Raw genomic sequence first — 14685 nt, forward strand, 5'->3', positions numbered from 1 at the left:
CGGACGGTGGCGACGCCGATGACGAAGATGATGATCATATGACGCGTTGTCCTTCCAGAGGAGATCCCTCTCTCCACGGCTCGCCGCGGTTCCACACACACAACCAGAGACGACCCTCAGCCTCTCGGACACACGACACGCTCCCGACCGTAGCCTCCGCCCCTGACTTCCTCGCCCGCTCCGACACGCACACGTTTCCCGTCCCGTCCCCCCACGGCTCCCACCTCCCCCACTCCCTGTACACACACCCAGACCCACCCAACCCCCCCCGCCCCCCGGTCTTAGACACACCCCCTGGCTCCATTCTAACCCGAGGTCTAGACCCCCCCCCTCCCTGTCCTCCGGCCTCGGGTGAGGGTGCGGGGTGGGGGTGTTGTGGCGCCCTAGCAGGGGGTCCCACCCCCCTCTCCCGCTACCTGGGGAAGGTGGGACAAGCTGCTCTACCCCTGCTTAACGTAGGGGGGCTTCTGAACACTAAAGAACCCTCAGACGTTCAGACTTGAACCCGAACCTGAACCCCTGGCTAAGGGTCAGTGTTACATGACACACCTGTGGTGTATACAAGACTAAAATAGTCAAATGAAGGAAGAAAAAAATAAACTGACCTGAGCAATACCTGAAGATGGAAATATCTTAATTCCACCTTACATAACGAAGACACGATCACGGCTTTTACCTAGGGATCATCAACCCACTTTAGAAACAGGTGACGATATCCCTGAGATACCTGACTAACGGCTGGGTCGCCCGGTATTTCAAAACGTTTCATTCTAGATCGGAGTGATCTGGCATCTGGCAGGGTTTGGCGGAGTATAGAGGAGGAAATCAGAATCTCGGATCATTCTGATCTAGACGTTTTGAAACACTAGGGCCTCTGCTGATTAGAAGACCTGATCCCAACGTTAGCTGTACCTGATGGATCACCACGGCAACTGATCTCAACCACACCTGAGTACCAATGAAGGTACTGGAAACCCTGACTTACCTGAGGAACTGAAGGTGGACCCTTCCACCGATACAGAGGGAAGGAAGGAAGGAAGGAAGGATAGAAGGAAGTTCCAGGTATCACTACTACCAGACTCAAAGTCCAAACATGACACTACACCTCCTCACCTTCGGGTTATTATGTCCTGAGTTACGGCCTCGATTGCACTAAATGACTAAACGTTACGGAAGACAGGTTTGCTACTGTTTTGCTACTGAGAGAGAAAAATGCTGTATCTGTGGGAATAATGCCAAAGGCTGGACTGACGTTTCTCTCCCACGCGTGTAATACTGTTTGAGACCTTCTTTTTGGGGGAAATGTGCAATGCATGACCTGACCTAGCCGAATGCTTTCTACTGTACTGCTCCGAAGGTTCCTGGATCCCTGGACCTTTCTCTCTCTTTAGCGTTGGCTGCTTCTGACTGACGGAGAGACAGAGGGGTGCAGGTTATTCACGTGTCGTTCTTGTTGCTGTCCGCGGCTGGTTTATTCTCTGAGGCTTGTGTGTCAGTGAACCGGCTTGTTCGTAGACTACTGTCGCAAACGTTTGTACACTGTATCGATCCGATTTTGTGTGTACACTCACTCACACACACACACACACACACACACACACTCCCATGTGTGACCATACTTAGTTGTAGCATATCGATTTGTGGCGGAACACTGTATATTCGTTACTGTCCTACACTGTAACATGTAGATTTGTGAGTGTTCTCGCTACGACATTAGAGGAAGGACTGCATAGGCCTACGCATACTGAAATATGTTGTCATTTTGTGTAACATGTTGATTATGAGCACATACGCTGAAATATTACAATTGTACACTGTAGCGTACATGTGTCGATGTGTGTGTGTACCTGCTGATAGACTCATACATGTGTCTGTGTGTGTGTGTACCTGCTGATAGACTCATACATGTGTCGATGTGTGTGTGTACCTGCTGATAGACTCATACATGTGTCTGTGTGTGTGTGTACCTGCTGATAGACTCATACATGTGTCTGTGTGTGTGTGTACCTGCTGATAGACTCATACATGTGTCTGTGTGTGTGTGCACCTGCTGATAGACTCATACATGTGTCGATGTGTGTGTGTACCTGCTGATAGACTCATACATGTGTCTGTGTGTGTGTGTACCTGCTGATAGACTCATACATGTGTCCATGTGTGTGTGTACCTGCTGATAGACTCATACATGTGTCGATGTGTGTGTGTACCTGCTGATAGACTCATACATGTGTCTGTGTGTGTGTACCTGCTGACAGACTCATACATGTGTCGATGTGTGTGTGTACCTGCTGATAGACTCATACATGTGTCCATGTGTGTGTGTACCTGCTGATAGACTCATACATGTGTCGATGTGTGTGTGTACCTGCTGATAGACTCATACATGTGTCTGTGTGTGTGTGTACCTGCTGATAGACTCATACATGTGTCGATGTGTGTGTGTACCTGCTGATAGACTCATACATGTGTCGATGTGTGTGTGTACCTGCTGATAGACTCATACATGTGTCGATGTGTGTGTGTACCTGCTGATAGACTCATACATGTGTCGATGTGTGTGTGTACCTGCTGATACACTCATACATGTGTCTGTGTGTGTGTACCTGCTGATAGACTCATACATGTGTCTGTGTGTGTGTGTACCTGCTGATAGACTCATACATGTGTCCATGTGTGTGTGTACCTGCTGATAGACTCATACATGTGTCTGTGTGTGTGTACCTGCTGATAGACTCATACATGTGTCTGTGTGTGTGTGTACCTGCTGATAGACTCATACATGTGTCTGTGTGTGTGTGTACCTGCTGATAGACTCATACATGTGTCCATGTGTGTGTGTACCTGCTGATAGACTCATACATGTGTCTGTGTGTGTGTACCTGCTGATAGACTCATACATGTGTCTGTGTGTGTGTGTACCTGCTGATAGACTCATACATGTGTCCATGTGTGTGTGTACCTGCTGATAGACTCATACATGTGTCTGTGTGTGTGTACCTGCTGATAGACTCATACATGTGTCTGTGTGTGTGTGTACCTGCTGGTAGACTCATACATGTGTCGATGTGTGTGTGCACCTGCTGATAGACTCATACATGTGTCGATGTGTGTGTGTACCTGCTGATAGACTCATACATGTGTCGATGTGTGTGTGTACCTGCTGATAGACTCATACATGTGTCGATGTGTGTGTGTACCTGCTGATAGACTCATACATGTGTCTGTGTGTGTGTGTACCTGCTGATAGACTCATACATGTGTCGATGTGTGTGTGTACCTGCTGATAGACTCATACATGTGTCGATGTGTGTGTGTACCTGCTGATAGACTCATACATGTGTCGATGTGTGTGTGTACCTGCTGATAGACTCATACATGTGTCGATGTGTGTGTGTACCTGCTGATAGACTCATACATGTGTCGATGTGTGTGTGTACCTGCTGATAGACTCATACATGTGTCGATGTGTGTGTGTACCTGCTGATAGACTCATACATGTGTCGATGTGTGTGTGTACCTGCTGATAGACTCAAACATGTGTCGATGTGTGTGTGTACCTGCTGATAGACTCATACATGTGTCGATGTGTGTGTGTACCTGCTGATAGACTCACTGTAGCATACATGTGTCGATGTGTGTGTGTACCTGCTGATAGACTCAAACATGTGTCGATGTGTGTGTGTACCTGCTGATAGACTCATACATGTGTCGATGTGTGTGTGTACCTGCTGATAGACTCATACATGTGTCGATGTGTGTGTGTACCTGCTGATAGACTCACTGTAGCATACATGTGTCGATGTGTGTGTGTACCTGCTGATAGACTCAAAGGAAATGCTGACATTCAGCACTCATTGTTGACGTCCAAAACAAACTTGTCAAGCTATTGTTGAAAGACCTGGGGGGTATTCCATCAAGGTCGCTAAAGAAAAATCTAGGCTTATTTTGATAAGTCTTGCAAGACTTAATAAGCCTAGATTTTTCTTTAGCAACATTGATGGAATACCCCCCTGGACAATTCCTGTTGGTTTTTCCCTTTTGTGATCTCCCTTGTTTCCTTTCTATCCGTGTTTGCTCTCTGCTGTACAAATATTTGTCTTTAGGGTTATTTATATATCATAAACCAACATTCATTCAACTTAGTTTTTATATTGATGAAAAATGTTAATGTTCTGTCAAATTAAACTGCCATGCATGCATATTGTATGTACTGTATGAGATATTTATTAACAGATTCACATTTTATCTGAAAGATGCGTTTGTATGAAGTACAAAAGGGAGCTTTAAGCTCATGAAGGTACGATTTTTTTCTGTGTGAGTACGTGTGCATGCAAAATAAGAAATTGCACATTTTTAAAGCTTTGTAGAGGAAGATTGTGTAGTTGTTTTTTCACTTTGTAAATACTTTTACAGCTTTTGTGAAGTCATTTGAGTTGATGCTCTGTACAAGTCTATCAAATTAAAGACATAAGCTTCTCATTTTATTGAAAACTGTAGGTCAAGCGTTGTGGTTTTGACTTGTGATATGATGCAAATAGAAGGCGCACGTGGATTGTCCTTAACTCTGAGCAAACATACTACAGTTTTTTACGGTCGCTAAGTCGCAGTGTTCAATACTGAAGCCACAGATTCACAACTCTTCATACAGTCTGCATTCGTAACACTCATGTTGGCCAATCACTTCATTAATGTCTCAAAAGAAGCTCGTTCAACCATACACTGGCAACAATGTTCACTCAGAAACATACACTGTCATTCATAACATTCTGACTTACAAAACACTAACAGGGAGCATTACATAGTTTTAATGATTTTCACAAGAATGAATATTTCATTATAAAAATGGTTTGATTTATAGTAATCATAGACAGAATAGTTGACTGTAAAACTGTAAAGTATTAGGCAACAAGAATTAATCAGAAATGCCGCAATTTGCTTCTATCCTTTAGTGTTTTAATTTGTTCAGTATCTTTGCAGAAAGTAAGTTACAGTAAGTAAGTCACTTACAAGTTACAGTTTAAAAAGTTCAAACACACAACAAAAAATAAATTCCAGGACAATACAATACAATACAATAGAAATCACAAAATGTCTCACTCCTGAGGGTTCTGGTCCACCCTCTGGTCTGCATCTGGCCACAGATTCTCATCGACATCACATCTAATGTGTTCCCTGGCAATACATCTTGGGAAGTATCTCCTGGAATGTCGGATCCAACCCTGGCAGTCTTGAGGAGACGTATCCTCACACCCTGCATTCATGGCATCCAGTAGTAATCCCATCTGGTCATGAGGATGGTGGTCATACACTCTCCACCTCCACGCAGAGAAAAACTCCTCTATGGGGTTTAGGAAGGGGGAGTATGGAGGCAGGTATTTCACCATCATCCTGGGATGAGCAGCAAACCAGAGTGCGACTGCAGCAGAGCGGTGGAAGGCCACATGATCCCACACAACTACAAAGGTAGGGTTTGCTGCTCCCTCCTCTGCTGGCACAAGTAGTCTGTGGAAGTCTTCCAGAAAGGCAATGAGCCTCTCTGTATTGTAGGGGCCAATCAGTGGTGAGTGTAGAAGGACACCATCATTAGACAGTGCTGCGCACATGGTGATGTTGGCTCCCCTCTGGCCTGGGACGTCCATGGTTGCCCTCTGTCCAATGATATTCCTCCCTCTGCGACGTGTTTCTGCCAGGTTGAAGCCAGCTTCGTCCACATAGATGAAGGTGTCCGCTGTTGGCCTGGCTTCCATCTCCATTACACTCTGAAATACAGAAGATTTTACATGACATTATGCATAGCTAGCGGTGTATGTATACCTTGTTTGGTTATTGAACAGCCATCTTACTGTACCTGGACATATTGATACCGTAGATCTTTCACACGTACACGGTTCCTCTCAAAGGGTACAGTGTACAACTGTTTCATTCTGATACGGTGTTACGTTCTAGTTCTCTAGGGTGAAGAAGAAGTAACAAATGACAGGTGTTATGAGTAATAAAAGATATTTATTAGGCCAAGACAATTTAAAAGTCTTATAGTAAGGATAAAAAACAGAATTGGAAACTACAAACAAATGCCTCAAAACAAAACAAACAATAAACACATCCCGAGGATGGCTCTTAAAACAATAAACCAAAAAGTCACTAATAACAAATCCTTAAAGTATAAAGTGACTATTGAGTACCAAAACACAAAGTATCAACTAAATCATAACTGAACAGAGTATCAACTAAATCATAACAAAAAGATCTCTAACAAAGTATCACTAAACACAGAACACAACTAACAAACTAAACCACCAGCAAGGCAATACAAAATGGATGAATCCTGCTAGTTTTCTCTCAGGGTCTTTTGTATGGTGTGGCCTCTGATGATTGGCTGGTTTGGAGATGATTGGCTGGTGTTGATTGGCTGGAGTTGATTGGCCTCTGCTGGAGTTGATTGGCCAATTATCAAGGGGGGGTGGATCCCCTGGACTGGACTCATCTCCTATTTAGCTTTTAAAGAGACACACACACACAGACACAGACACAGACAACCAGAACAGACACTACAAGAGACACAAACATATAGACAGACAACCAGGCTACTGATAGCCGTCACATATGGTGTTTGGACAACACCCTGGAAATTGTTGTTGTGCTGATTGTATGCACGTTGGGAAAGGTGTTGGTGTCTGCAATCACTCTGTCTCGGATGTCCTTCAGTTTTATGGCATTATTTTCAATCACCATATCAACAACAGCAGTTTCCTGGGCATCAGTCAATATTCTGCCTCTTCCTCCTGAGTGAGGCAACCTTTGGATCCTAGTGTAAAACACAAAACAATATCAATATATTTCAAAATGTCATGTAACAATGTCAATATATTGTATAGCCCTAGTACTGTAACGTGTCATTCAATTATCGTTGAAGGATGCACATCTCACCTGTTGCTTTCCCGAAAGATCCGTATTATTGATGCAACTGTTGTGCGCTCCAGATTTGGTTGCATCCTTAAACCCGCCTCTCTCAAAGAGAGACCATGGTTGATGACATGGTCAATAATTGTGGCCCTAATCTCATCAGAGACCTGTACTCTTGGTCTTCCTCTCCCTGGTTGTCTTCCATCTCCGCTCCCTGGTTGTCCTCCATCTCCGCTCCCTGGTTGTCCTCCATCTCCTCTCCCTGGTTGTCCTCCATCACCGCTCCCTGGTTGTCCTCCACGCATTCTCACTCTCCCTGCCATTCTTCCTCCTCCACGACCACGTCCACGTCCACGTCCACCTTGAACCATTTCTCCTACTACTACTACAACTACTCATTCTGTAGCTGTTCCCTTTTATATGTTTGGTAGTCTAACGAGACACCAGGATAGTTGAACTGAAATTGCAATCAGCTGTGTTTGAACTAATTAGTCAATTTCATTGTATAAATTGTTTCTAGACATTTTAATATGATTACTGCAAAATTGCACCAAATAATTCAGTTTTGAACATGTTCTTCACAGTTTTGAACACAGTGGTTTAACAATGAAAACATGTGTTGCAAATACATAGTATTTTGCAGGTGGGGGAGTTTGAATGAGAGAAGTGTTATGGATTTTGGAGAACGTAGTCATTGAATGCATTTTGTATGAAAGCAATGCACAAATCACAGAGAAGGAGTCACAGTTTTGTTCACATGGGTTTCTGCTCTGCTGACTGTATGAAGAGTTGTGAATCTGTGGTTTCAGTATTGAACACTGACTTAGCGACCGTAAAAAACTGTAATAGGGATAAGCAGCATACACTTACCTTTCTGGTTTCCAGCTCTGGAACCAACCAAATGTCTGCCCCCACAGGGAAGACTAGAAAGACCAGGGGCCACAGAATCCATAATTTTACTATGATCTGACCAGAGCACTTGAGTTAGTTTCTCAACAGGGCATCAGTGCTCAGAGATGTGAGGTGTTGCTAAACTACAAATGCAGCTAGCTTGCAAATGACATGAGGAACCCAGAGTTGTCTGCAGCACACATCTCGTCACTAGGGGGCAGCGTTGCGTCCATTGTACCAGCCCCACTGGTCATTGAAATGAAGAGGCTGAAACAAACACATGTAGCCAGAAGAACCATCCTCCAACTGGAGCATTGCTAACATCTGCATTGTGTTTGAGAACATTGAAATAATGCATACAAAAAAGGTCATCCAACCACAAATTTATGCTGCAATACATTTATTTAATATGATATACATCTTACAAAAATAGATTCACTCTCAGTTGGCCAAAGAGACAAGGGACAAGACATGGGAGGGGCATAGCCTCCAAGCTGGACATGTAGGAAGAAGTTACCTCTAACCACTGATACAGGGACAGATATTTATGTAGCTACCTAACCATCATGACTAAGGCTGGGGGTAGACCATTCTGATCTCACATCTGTGGTTGGGAGCAACTTCCAACCAGTCAACAGCATGGTCAGCCACATAGGATGACATGCGCCTGCATACTGATCCGATGTCTTATTTTTTTAATAATCTCCCCTTAATGGTTAGGATCGGTGGGCAAGCTGATCCTAGAACTGTGCCTACAGGAAACCAGCCACCAGAAACAGGGGGGGGGGGTACTCAGACGATGTACTTGAAGCTGTAGGTGGTGTGACAGGACAGCCTTTTGCCCTTGCAGCGCCCACACAGGTCCTGGCGGTGAGGCCTCTTCATGTCGATGTGCCTCTGCTTCTGCTCACAGCAGCAGCGGGCCTGGCAGCACACCTGGGACAGAGCAGAGGGACTAGTCAACACTGGCCTCTGCTGGAGAGAGACATTCATCCAGTATTTATTTTTGGTTTGCCGTGTACATTATTCAGGGACTTGGAAGTGCGCAAGTTACTCGCACATCGGCCTACTCAATCAGTAAACTGATGCATCAAAACTAAACTGTTAGTGAGGCTACTGTTGTGGGATATAATCGATTCTTAATAGATTCAGTAGAACTTATAAAGCACAGAGCTTAGATCAATTGTCTCCAAAGAGGCCTTTTATTAAGCCAAGTTACATGAGCGCAGAGAGAAACCAGCAGACCAATAAGCAAGAAAGCAATAGCCCAAAAGCAGAAAAGCCCCCAACGATGGGTGGGACTCATATTTATAGAACTGTCCTTGGTCATGACGAGGTCACTATTCTTGGGAACCAAACATATTATACAAATCTGTGATTACACAAGTTATGGGCCCTGTCCATCGTCAGAATTATTCACTGCGCCACAGATCTTGGCCCATCCCTTACAGGAAGGAAATGGGCCTTCCTTGAGTGCTAGATTCACCACTACTGTAGAGAGACTTGCATTTCTCAGTATAAAATGATATAAAACTCCAACACTACACACCTGGCACTGGATGGTCTCCACTCTGTAGGGGTTGATCGCCATCCTGCACTTCCGGCAGAGCTGCTTAAAGTACACCTGCAAGTACACAAGTGAGGTTCAAAGTGGTGAGCACAGTCAGTGAAACTCAGAAGGATGGAGATGGTTCTACATGTGGGCTCTGTGGCCTCAGTGATAGTGAGTTTGGCAGGTGAACAGATCATGAATTCAAATCCCACCTGAGAACACCACCACTAGTGTGCCCTTGAGTAAGGCACCTAATCTAATCCAGGGAGTCGCTGTAATCTCTAATTGTAAATCGCTTCGGATAAAAGCATCTGCTAAATAGTACAAAGTTATTTTAAAAAAGAAAAACAAAGTAGGTCATGGTCTGGCATCAAATGCCGTTCTTGCAGAGATCAGAATGCACAGCGAACATGGCTGAGTGGAGAGGCCAATGAGATGGATGAATATACTGTGACAGTGACTCCAGAACCCTGGTCATTAATTAACTGTCTTACAAAACGCCATAACATTAAACTGTTGCGACTTGATAACATGCATTACCTTACTGGTCCCTGATATGCACCACACGTAGGCACTCTCCCAACGAATGTTGCATTTGCTGCAGTGAAAGAACCCATACTTCTGTTCCAGAAACTACATGGGGGGGGGGGAGAATTCAAAGCGTTAAAGCAAATTCAAAGTTAGGGAGACAACATAAATACAGCCAGCATTTAGGGCATTTAGCCCTACACAGACGATGCGTAAATTGTGCGTAAAATGGAACTCGCCTGGAAGTTAAAGCCCTTGGGCACTGGCGCTTGGAGAGGTTTCCTGACGTACTCACGCGCGTCCTGAGTTGCACCCTCAATATTTTGGGCACCTTCATCTTCATCATCACTAAAATTGTTTTTCATCGCGAAAAACCGGCGATCGAACACCGGGGAGTAGATGGCCAGGGGCCGCGTGAAGCGAACGTTATTCACCGGGGTGCTTGGCGACACTCTCCCGGTGTCCGGTGTGGAAGGAGCGGGACTCTTCATGGGACACTTCGGAAAGGAGGGAGATGTCCGCTCCTCCCGGTAAAAGAGCGTCTTCAGCCCGAGGGAGCATTGGACCACGGCGTCGACTTTAGAATTCACTTGCACGCCGAACTCCTTGGTGTTGGCCTTTCTGAGGCGAGGGGTGAGGTTGGGATTGATCTGGGACAGGATGGTCTTCAGCTGGGCCCGTTTGCAGAGCTCCAGGTAGTCCAGTGCGTCGGGGGGCACCGCGTACAGGCCGCCTTTCTTGGCCCACTGGGGTTTGAACTTCGGGTTACCGTGGAAGACAGGGGGGCCGCAACCCGGGTGTTGGTGTTGCCCGAAATTGTAGGGTGCAATCAGGAAGCCCTCCATCGTGTATGGCCTCGATGACGGACTTTGTGGCCACTGTGGTTTATAATAAGTGTCCCTATTGAAAAATCAGTTGGTCAATTGCGCACAGGTGTGCAGGCAGCAGGCTGGTCATGTGGGTGCTGTCGTAGGTAAGGGGTGAGAACGGGATCATCAGTTTGAAAATGTCGGTAGTTCAGTTCACAATGAATGAATGAATGAATGAATGAATGAATGAATGAATGAATGAATGAATGAATGAATGAATGAATGGTCTTTATTGTCATTAATATATATAGTACAGGTACCATACAACGAAATTTGGGAGGGGGGGCTCCCCTGGTGCTTGGAAAAAAAGAATACTAAAAACAAGAAGGGAAAAGAGCTGGTTTACATAAATAAATATATACACTATCCACTATACTATACTATACAAATAAAACACTGTGCTGTACTCTATGCTATGCTATAAATATCCTAACATTTCCTATATCTGAACCTTATGTACCCTAGGGTTGTCATATTGCACATAGTATTATTGCACATTCATTTAAAGTGTCGCAGTTTGCAGGTTTGAAATGTTCACAGTTGTGTTTCAGTATTGCACTTGATTACAATCTAGTAGCTGCCATCAAATTGTCTAGATTGTCCAGGGCCTAGAACCTAGGTCTTTGCTGTGTTCAGGGCCTGAATGGCCCTGGGGTAGAAGCTGAGCTTCAGTCTATTTGTCCTTGCGGACATGGTCCCGAACAAAGTGTTCGTTCGCAGGGTGGGATGGGTCTCTGGAGATCTTGGAGGCCTTCCTGAGGCAGCGTGTGTTGTACAGCTCTTCGAGATGATGTAAACCAGAGGTGTCAAACTCAATTTCATCCTGGGCCACATCAGCTTTATGATTGCCCTCAAAGGGCCGCGCCTGTACGACTATATAATAATACATTAGACTTTTAGCGCTTTTCTAGACACTCAAAGATCCTTTACAAACTGAAAAGATTGAATAGTGTAAGGCGATCAACTTCTCCAGAATTGAGTTAATTGAGTCTTTACTTAGGCAAGGCAAGGCAAGGCAAGGCAAGGCAAGTTTATTTGTATAGCACATTTCATACAACAGGGGCAATTCAAAGTGCTTTACATGCATTATTTAAAAATGCAGCAAGAGGAGCATAAGAAAATAAAAATTACTATGAATAAAAGCAAATATAAGAAGTAAATAGATAAAACATTTAAAAAGACAATAGTTAATGGAAAAAAGACATTGATAGAAGTGTTTGTGTTTAATCATAACTGGTGCAAAACATGAAGGTTTTTAGCTTAGATTTAAATATTTTAAGGGTTTGGGCCTGTTTGATTTCTTCAGGGAGTTTGTTCCAGGAGCATGCAGCAGCGTGACTGAAAGCTGCTGCACCGTGTTTTGTTTTTACTCTTGGAATTATTAGCTGATTTGTCTCAGCTGACCTTAGGGACCTTGCGGGAATATAGGGTGGGAGGAGATCTGATATGTATTTTGGTCCAAGACCATTTTGTGATTTGTATGTAATTAGGAGGATTTTGAATTCAATTCTCTGAGAGACTGGTAGCCAGTGCAGGGATCTCAGGATTGGTGTAATGTGTTCAAATTTCTTTGTTTTTGTTAGGACCCTAGCAGTGGCGTTTTGGATGAGCTGCAATTTACGAACAGCTCCTTTAGATAGGCCTGTTAGTAGACCATTACAATAATCAAGTCTACTCGAAACAAATGCATGGATGAGTTTTTCAAGGTCTTGCTTGGACATGAAACCTCTCATTCTTGTTATGTTTTTCAGGTGATAGTAGGCTGATTTAGTTATTGAGTTTATGTGGCTGTTGAAGTTTAGATCGGAGTCTAGAATTACACCAAGATTTCTGACCAGTTTTTTACTGTGAAGAGAGAGAGAATCAAGTTTTGCACTATGTACACTATCTACTATACTATACTACTATACTATACAATAAAACACTGTGCTGTACTCTATGCTATGCTATAAATATCCTAACTTTTCCTATATCTGAACCTTATGTACACACGGGTTGTCATATTGCACATAGTATTGTTGCACATTGCAAAAATATTCTCTTAAAGAACAGTTCAGTAGTGGTGCCGAATATTTGATTGGATCATTTTATCTTAGAAGTTATATCATAGTCATAAGCACGGTGAGCTGCCTAAACGTCTACCGCCCGGTGGCACTCACACCAATCATCATGAAGTGCTTCGAGAAACTAGTACGGGCCCACATACTCACACGCCTCCCGCCCAACCTGGATCCATACCAGTTCGCCTACAGAGCCCACAGATCCACAGAGGACGCCATCGCGACGACTCTCCACGCCACTCTATCCCACCTGGAGAGGGGAAACAGCTACGCGAGACTGCTCTTTGTGGACTTCAGCTCCGCCTTCAACACCATCCTTCCAGACAGGCTAGTGACCAAACTACTAGACCTGGGTCTATCACACTCTATATGTGCATGGATCAAGGACTTCCTGACCGACCGCCCCCAGAGGGTGCGGGTGGGCCCCCACACCTCCACAGCCCTCAGACTCAGCACTGGGTCCCCCCAGGGCTGCGTGCTAAGCCCCATCCTCTACAACCTCTACACCTACGACTTCACCCCCGTCCACCCCAGCAACTCCATCGTAAAGTTTGCAGACGACACCACCGTGGTGGGATGCATCTCGGGGGGGGACGAGGGGGTGTACAGGGATGAGGTAGAGCAACTGAGCAAGCTGTGCAAGGTTAACAACCTGCTGCTGAACAAGTCAAAGACCCAGGAAATCATCGTAGACTTTAGGAGGAAAAAGTCCGAGATCCAGCCCCTGCTCATCGACGGAGAGAGCGTGGAGAGAGTCTCAACCCTCCGATTCCTGGGGGTGCACATGCAGGATGACCTGACCTGGAAGGACAACACAAAAGCCACCATCAAGAAGGCACAACAGCGGCTATACATCCTGAGAGTCCTCAGGAAGGAACACAGCAAGCAGGAGATACTGGTGACCTTCTACCGCGGCGCAGTGGAGAGCATCCTCACCTACGGCATCTGCAACTGGTTCTCCAGCTGCACAACCGCGGAGAGAAATGCGCTACAGAGAGTCGTGAGAACAGCCCAGAAGATCACCGGCGCCCCCCTCCCCTCTCTGGAAGAGCTGTACAACACACGCTGTCTCAAGAAGGCCTCCAAGATCTCCAGGGACCCAACCCACCCTGGGTACGAACACTTTACCCGGCTGCCCTCGAAAAGGCGGTTCAGGACCATGGCCGCAAGGACAAACAGACTGAAGAACAGCTTCTACCACAGGGCCGTCCAGGCCCTGAACACAGCAAAGACCTAGGTTCTGGGCCCTGGACAGTCTGGACGGATTGATGGCAGCTGCTGGACTGAAAAAAATCAGGTGTAGTGCTGAGGCACAAATATGTACATTTCAAGCCTGCAAACTGCGACACTTTAATAAATGTGCAATAACACTATGTGCAATATGACAACCCTAGTCGTCTATCTGTACAGTATAGTATAGTGGATAGTGTACATAGCCTTTATTTATGTAAACCAGCTCCTTCCCTTCTTGTGTTTTTTTTTTTAAGTGTTTTTTTTCTTTCCTAACACCAGGGGAGCCACCCCTCCTAAATTTCGTTGTTTGGTACCTGTACTGTAGCAATGACAATAAAGACCATTCATTCATTCATTCATTCATTCATTCATTCATTCATTCATATCAAGGACGTCTCGTTGAGATTAAACGAACTCGCTTGTAAGTCTTGCCTTGCCATGCCTTGCCTACTAGGTTATTGCCCTTAATTTTGGGAAATTCCACACAAGAGAGAATATGTTACCACAACTGCTACGTGGAACAACATGTAAAATGACATATAATGTTCAACAATACAACTTTGGCTGTTTCAGTGAAACCAGCACAATCTGGACCAAGACATTTTTTCAGCAGTAATCAGAAGTATCTGAAGTTCATTTGTCAACCCTC

General features: G+C 44.9%; 1 protein-coding gene across 1 annotated transcript; it reads right to left on the reverse strand.

The window, feature by feature from the left end:
- Positions 1-8586: 8586 nt before the first annotated feature.
- On the reverse strand, positions 8587-10719 carry zar1l (zygote arrest 1-like; the record flags this gene model as incomplete). Its single annotated transcript, XM_080549547.1, has 4 exons — positions 8587-8730; positions 9344-9418; positions 9887-9979; positions 10114-10719. The coding sequence occupies 4 exons, from the start codon at positions 10717-10719 to the stop codon at positions 8587-8589; spliced, it is 918 nt and encodes a 305-aa protein (XP_080405673.1).
- Positions 10720-14685: the final 3966 nt, after the last annotated feature.

The sequence above is a fragment of the Nansenia antarctica genome (assembly GCF_963989245.1).
Source record: "Nansenia antarctica genome assembly, chromosome: 20".
Taxonomy (NCBI): domain Eukaryota; kingdom Metazoa; phylum Chordata; class Actinopteri; order Argentiniformes; family Microstomatidae; genus Nansenia; species Nansenia antarctica.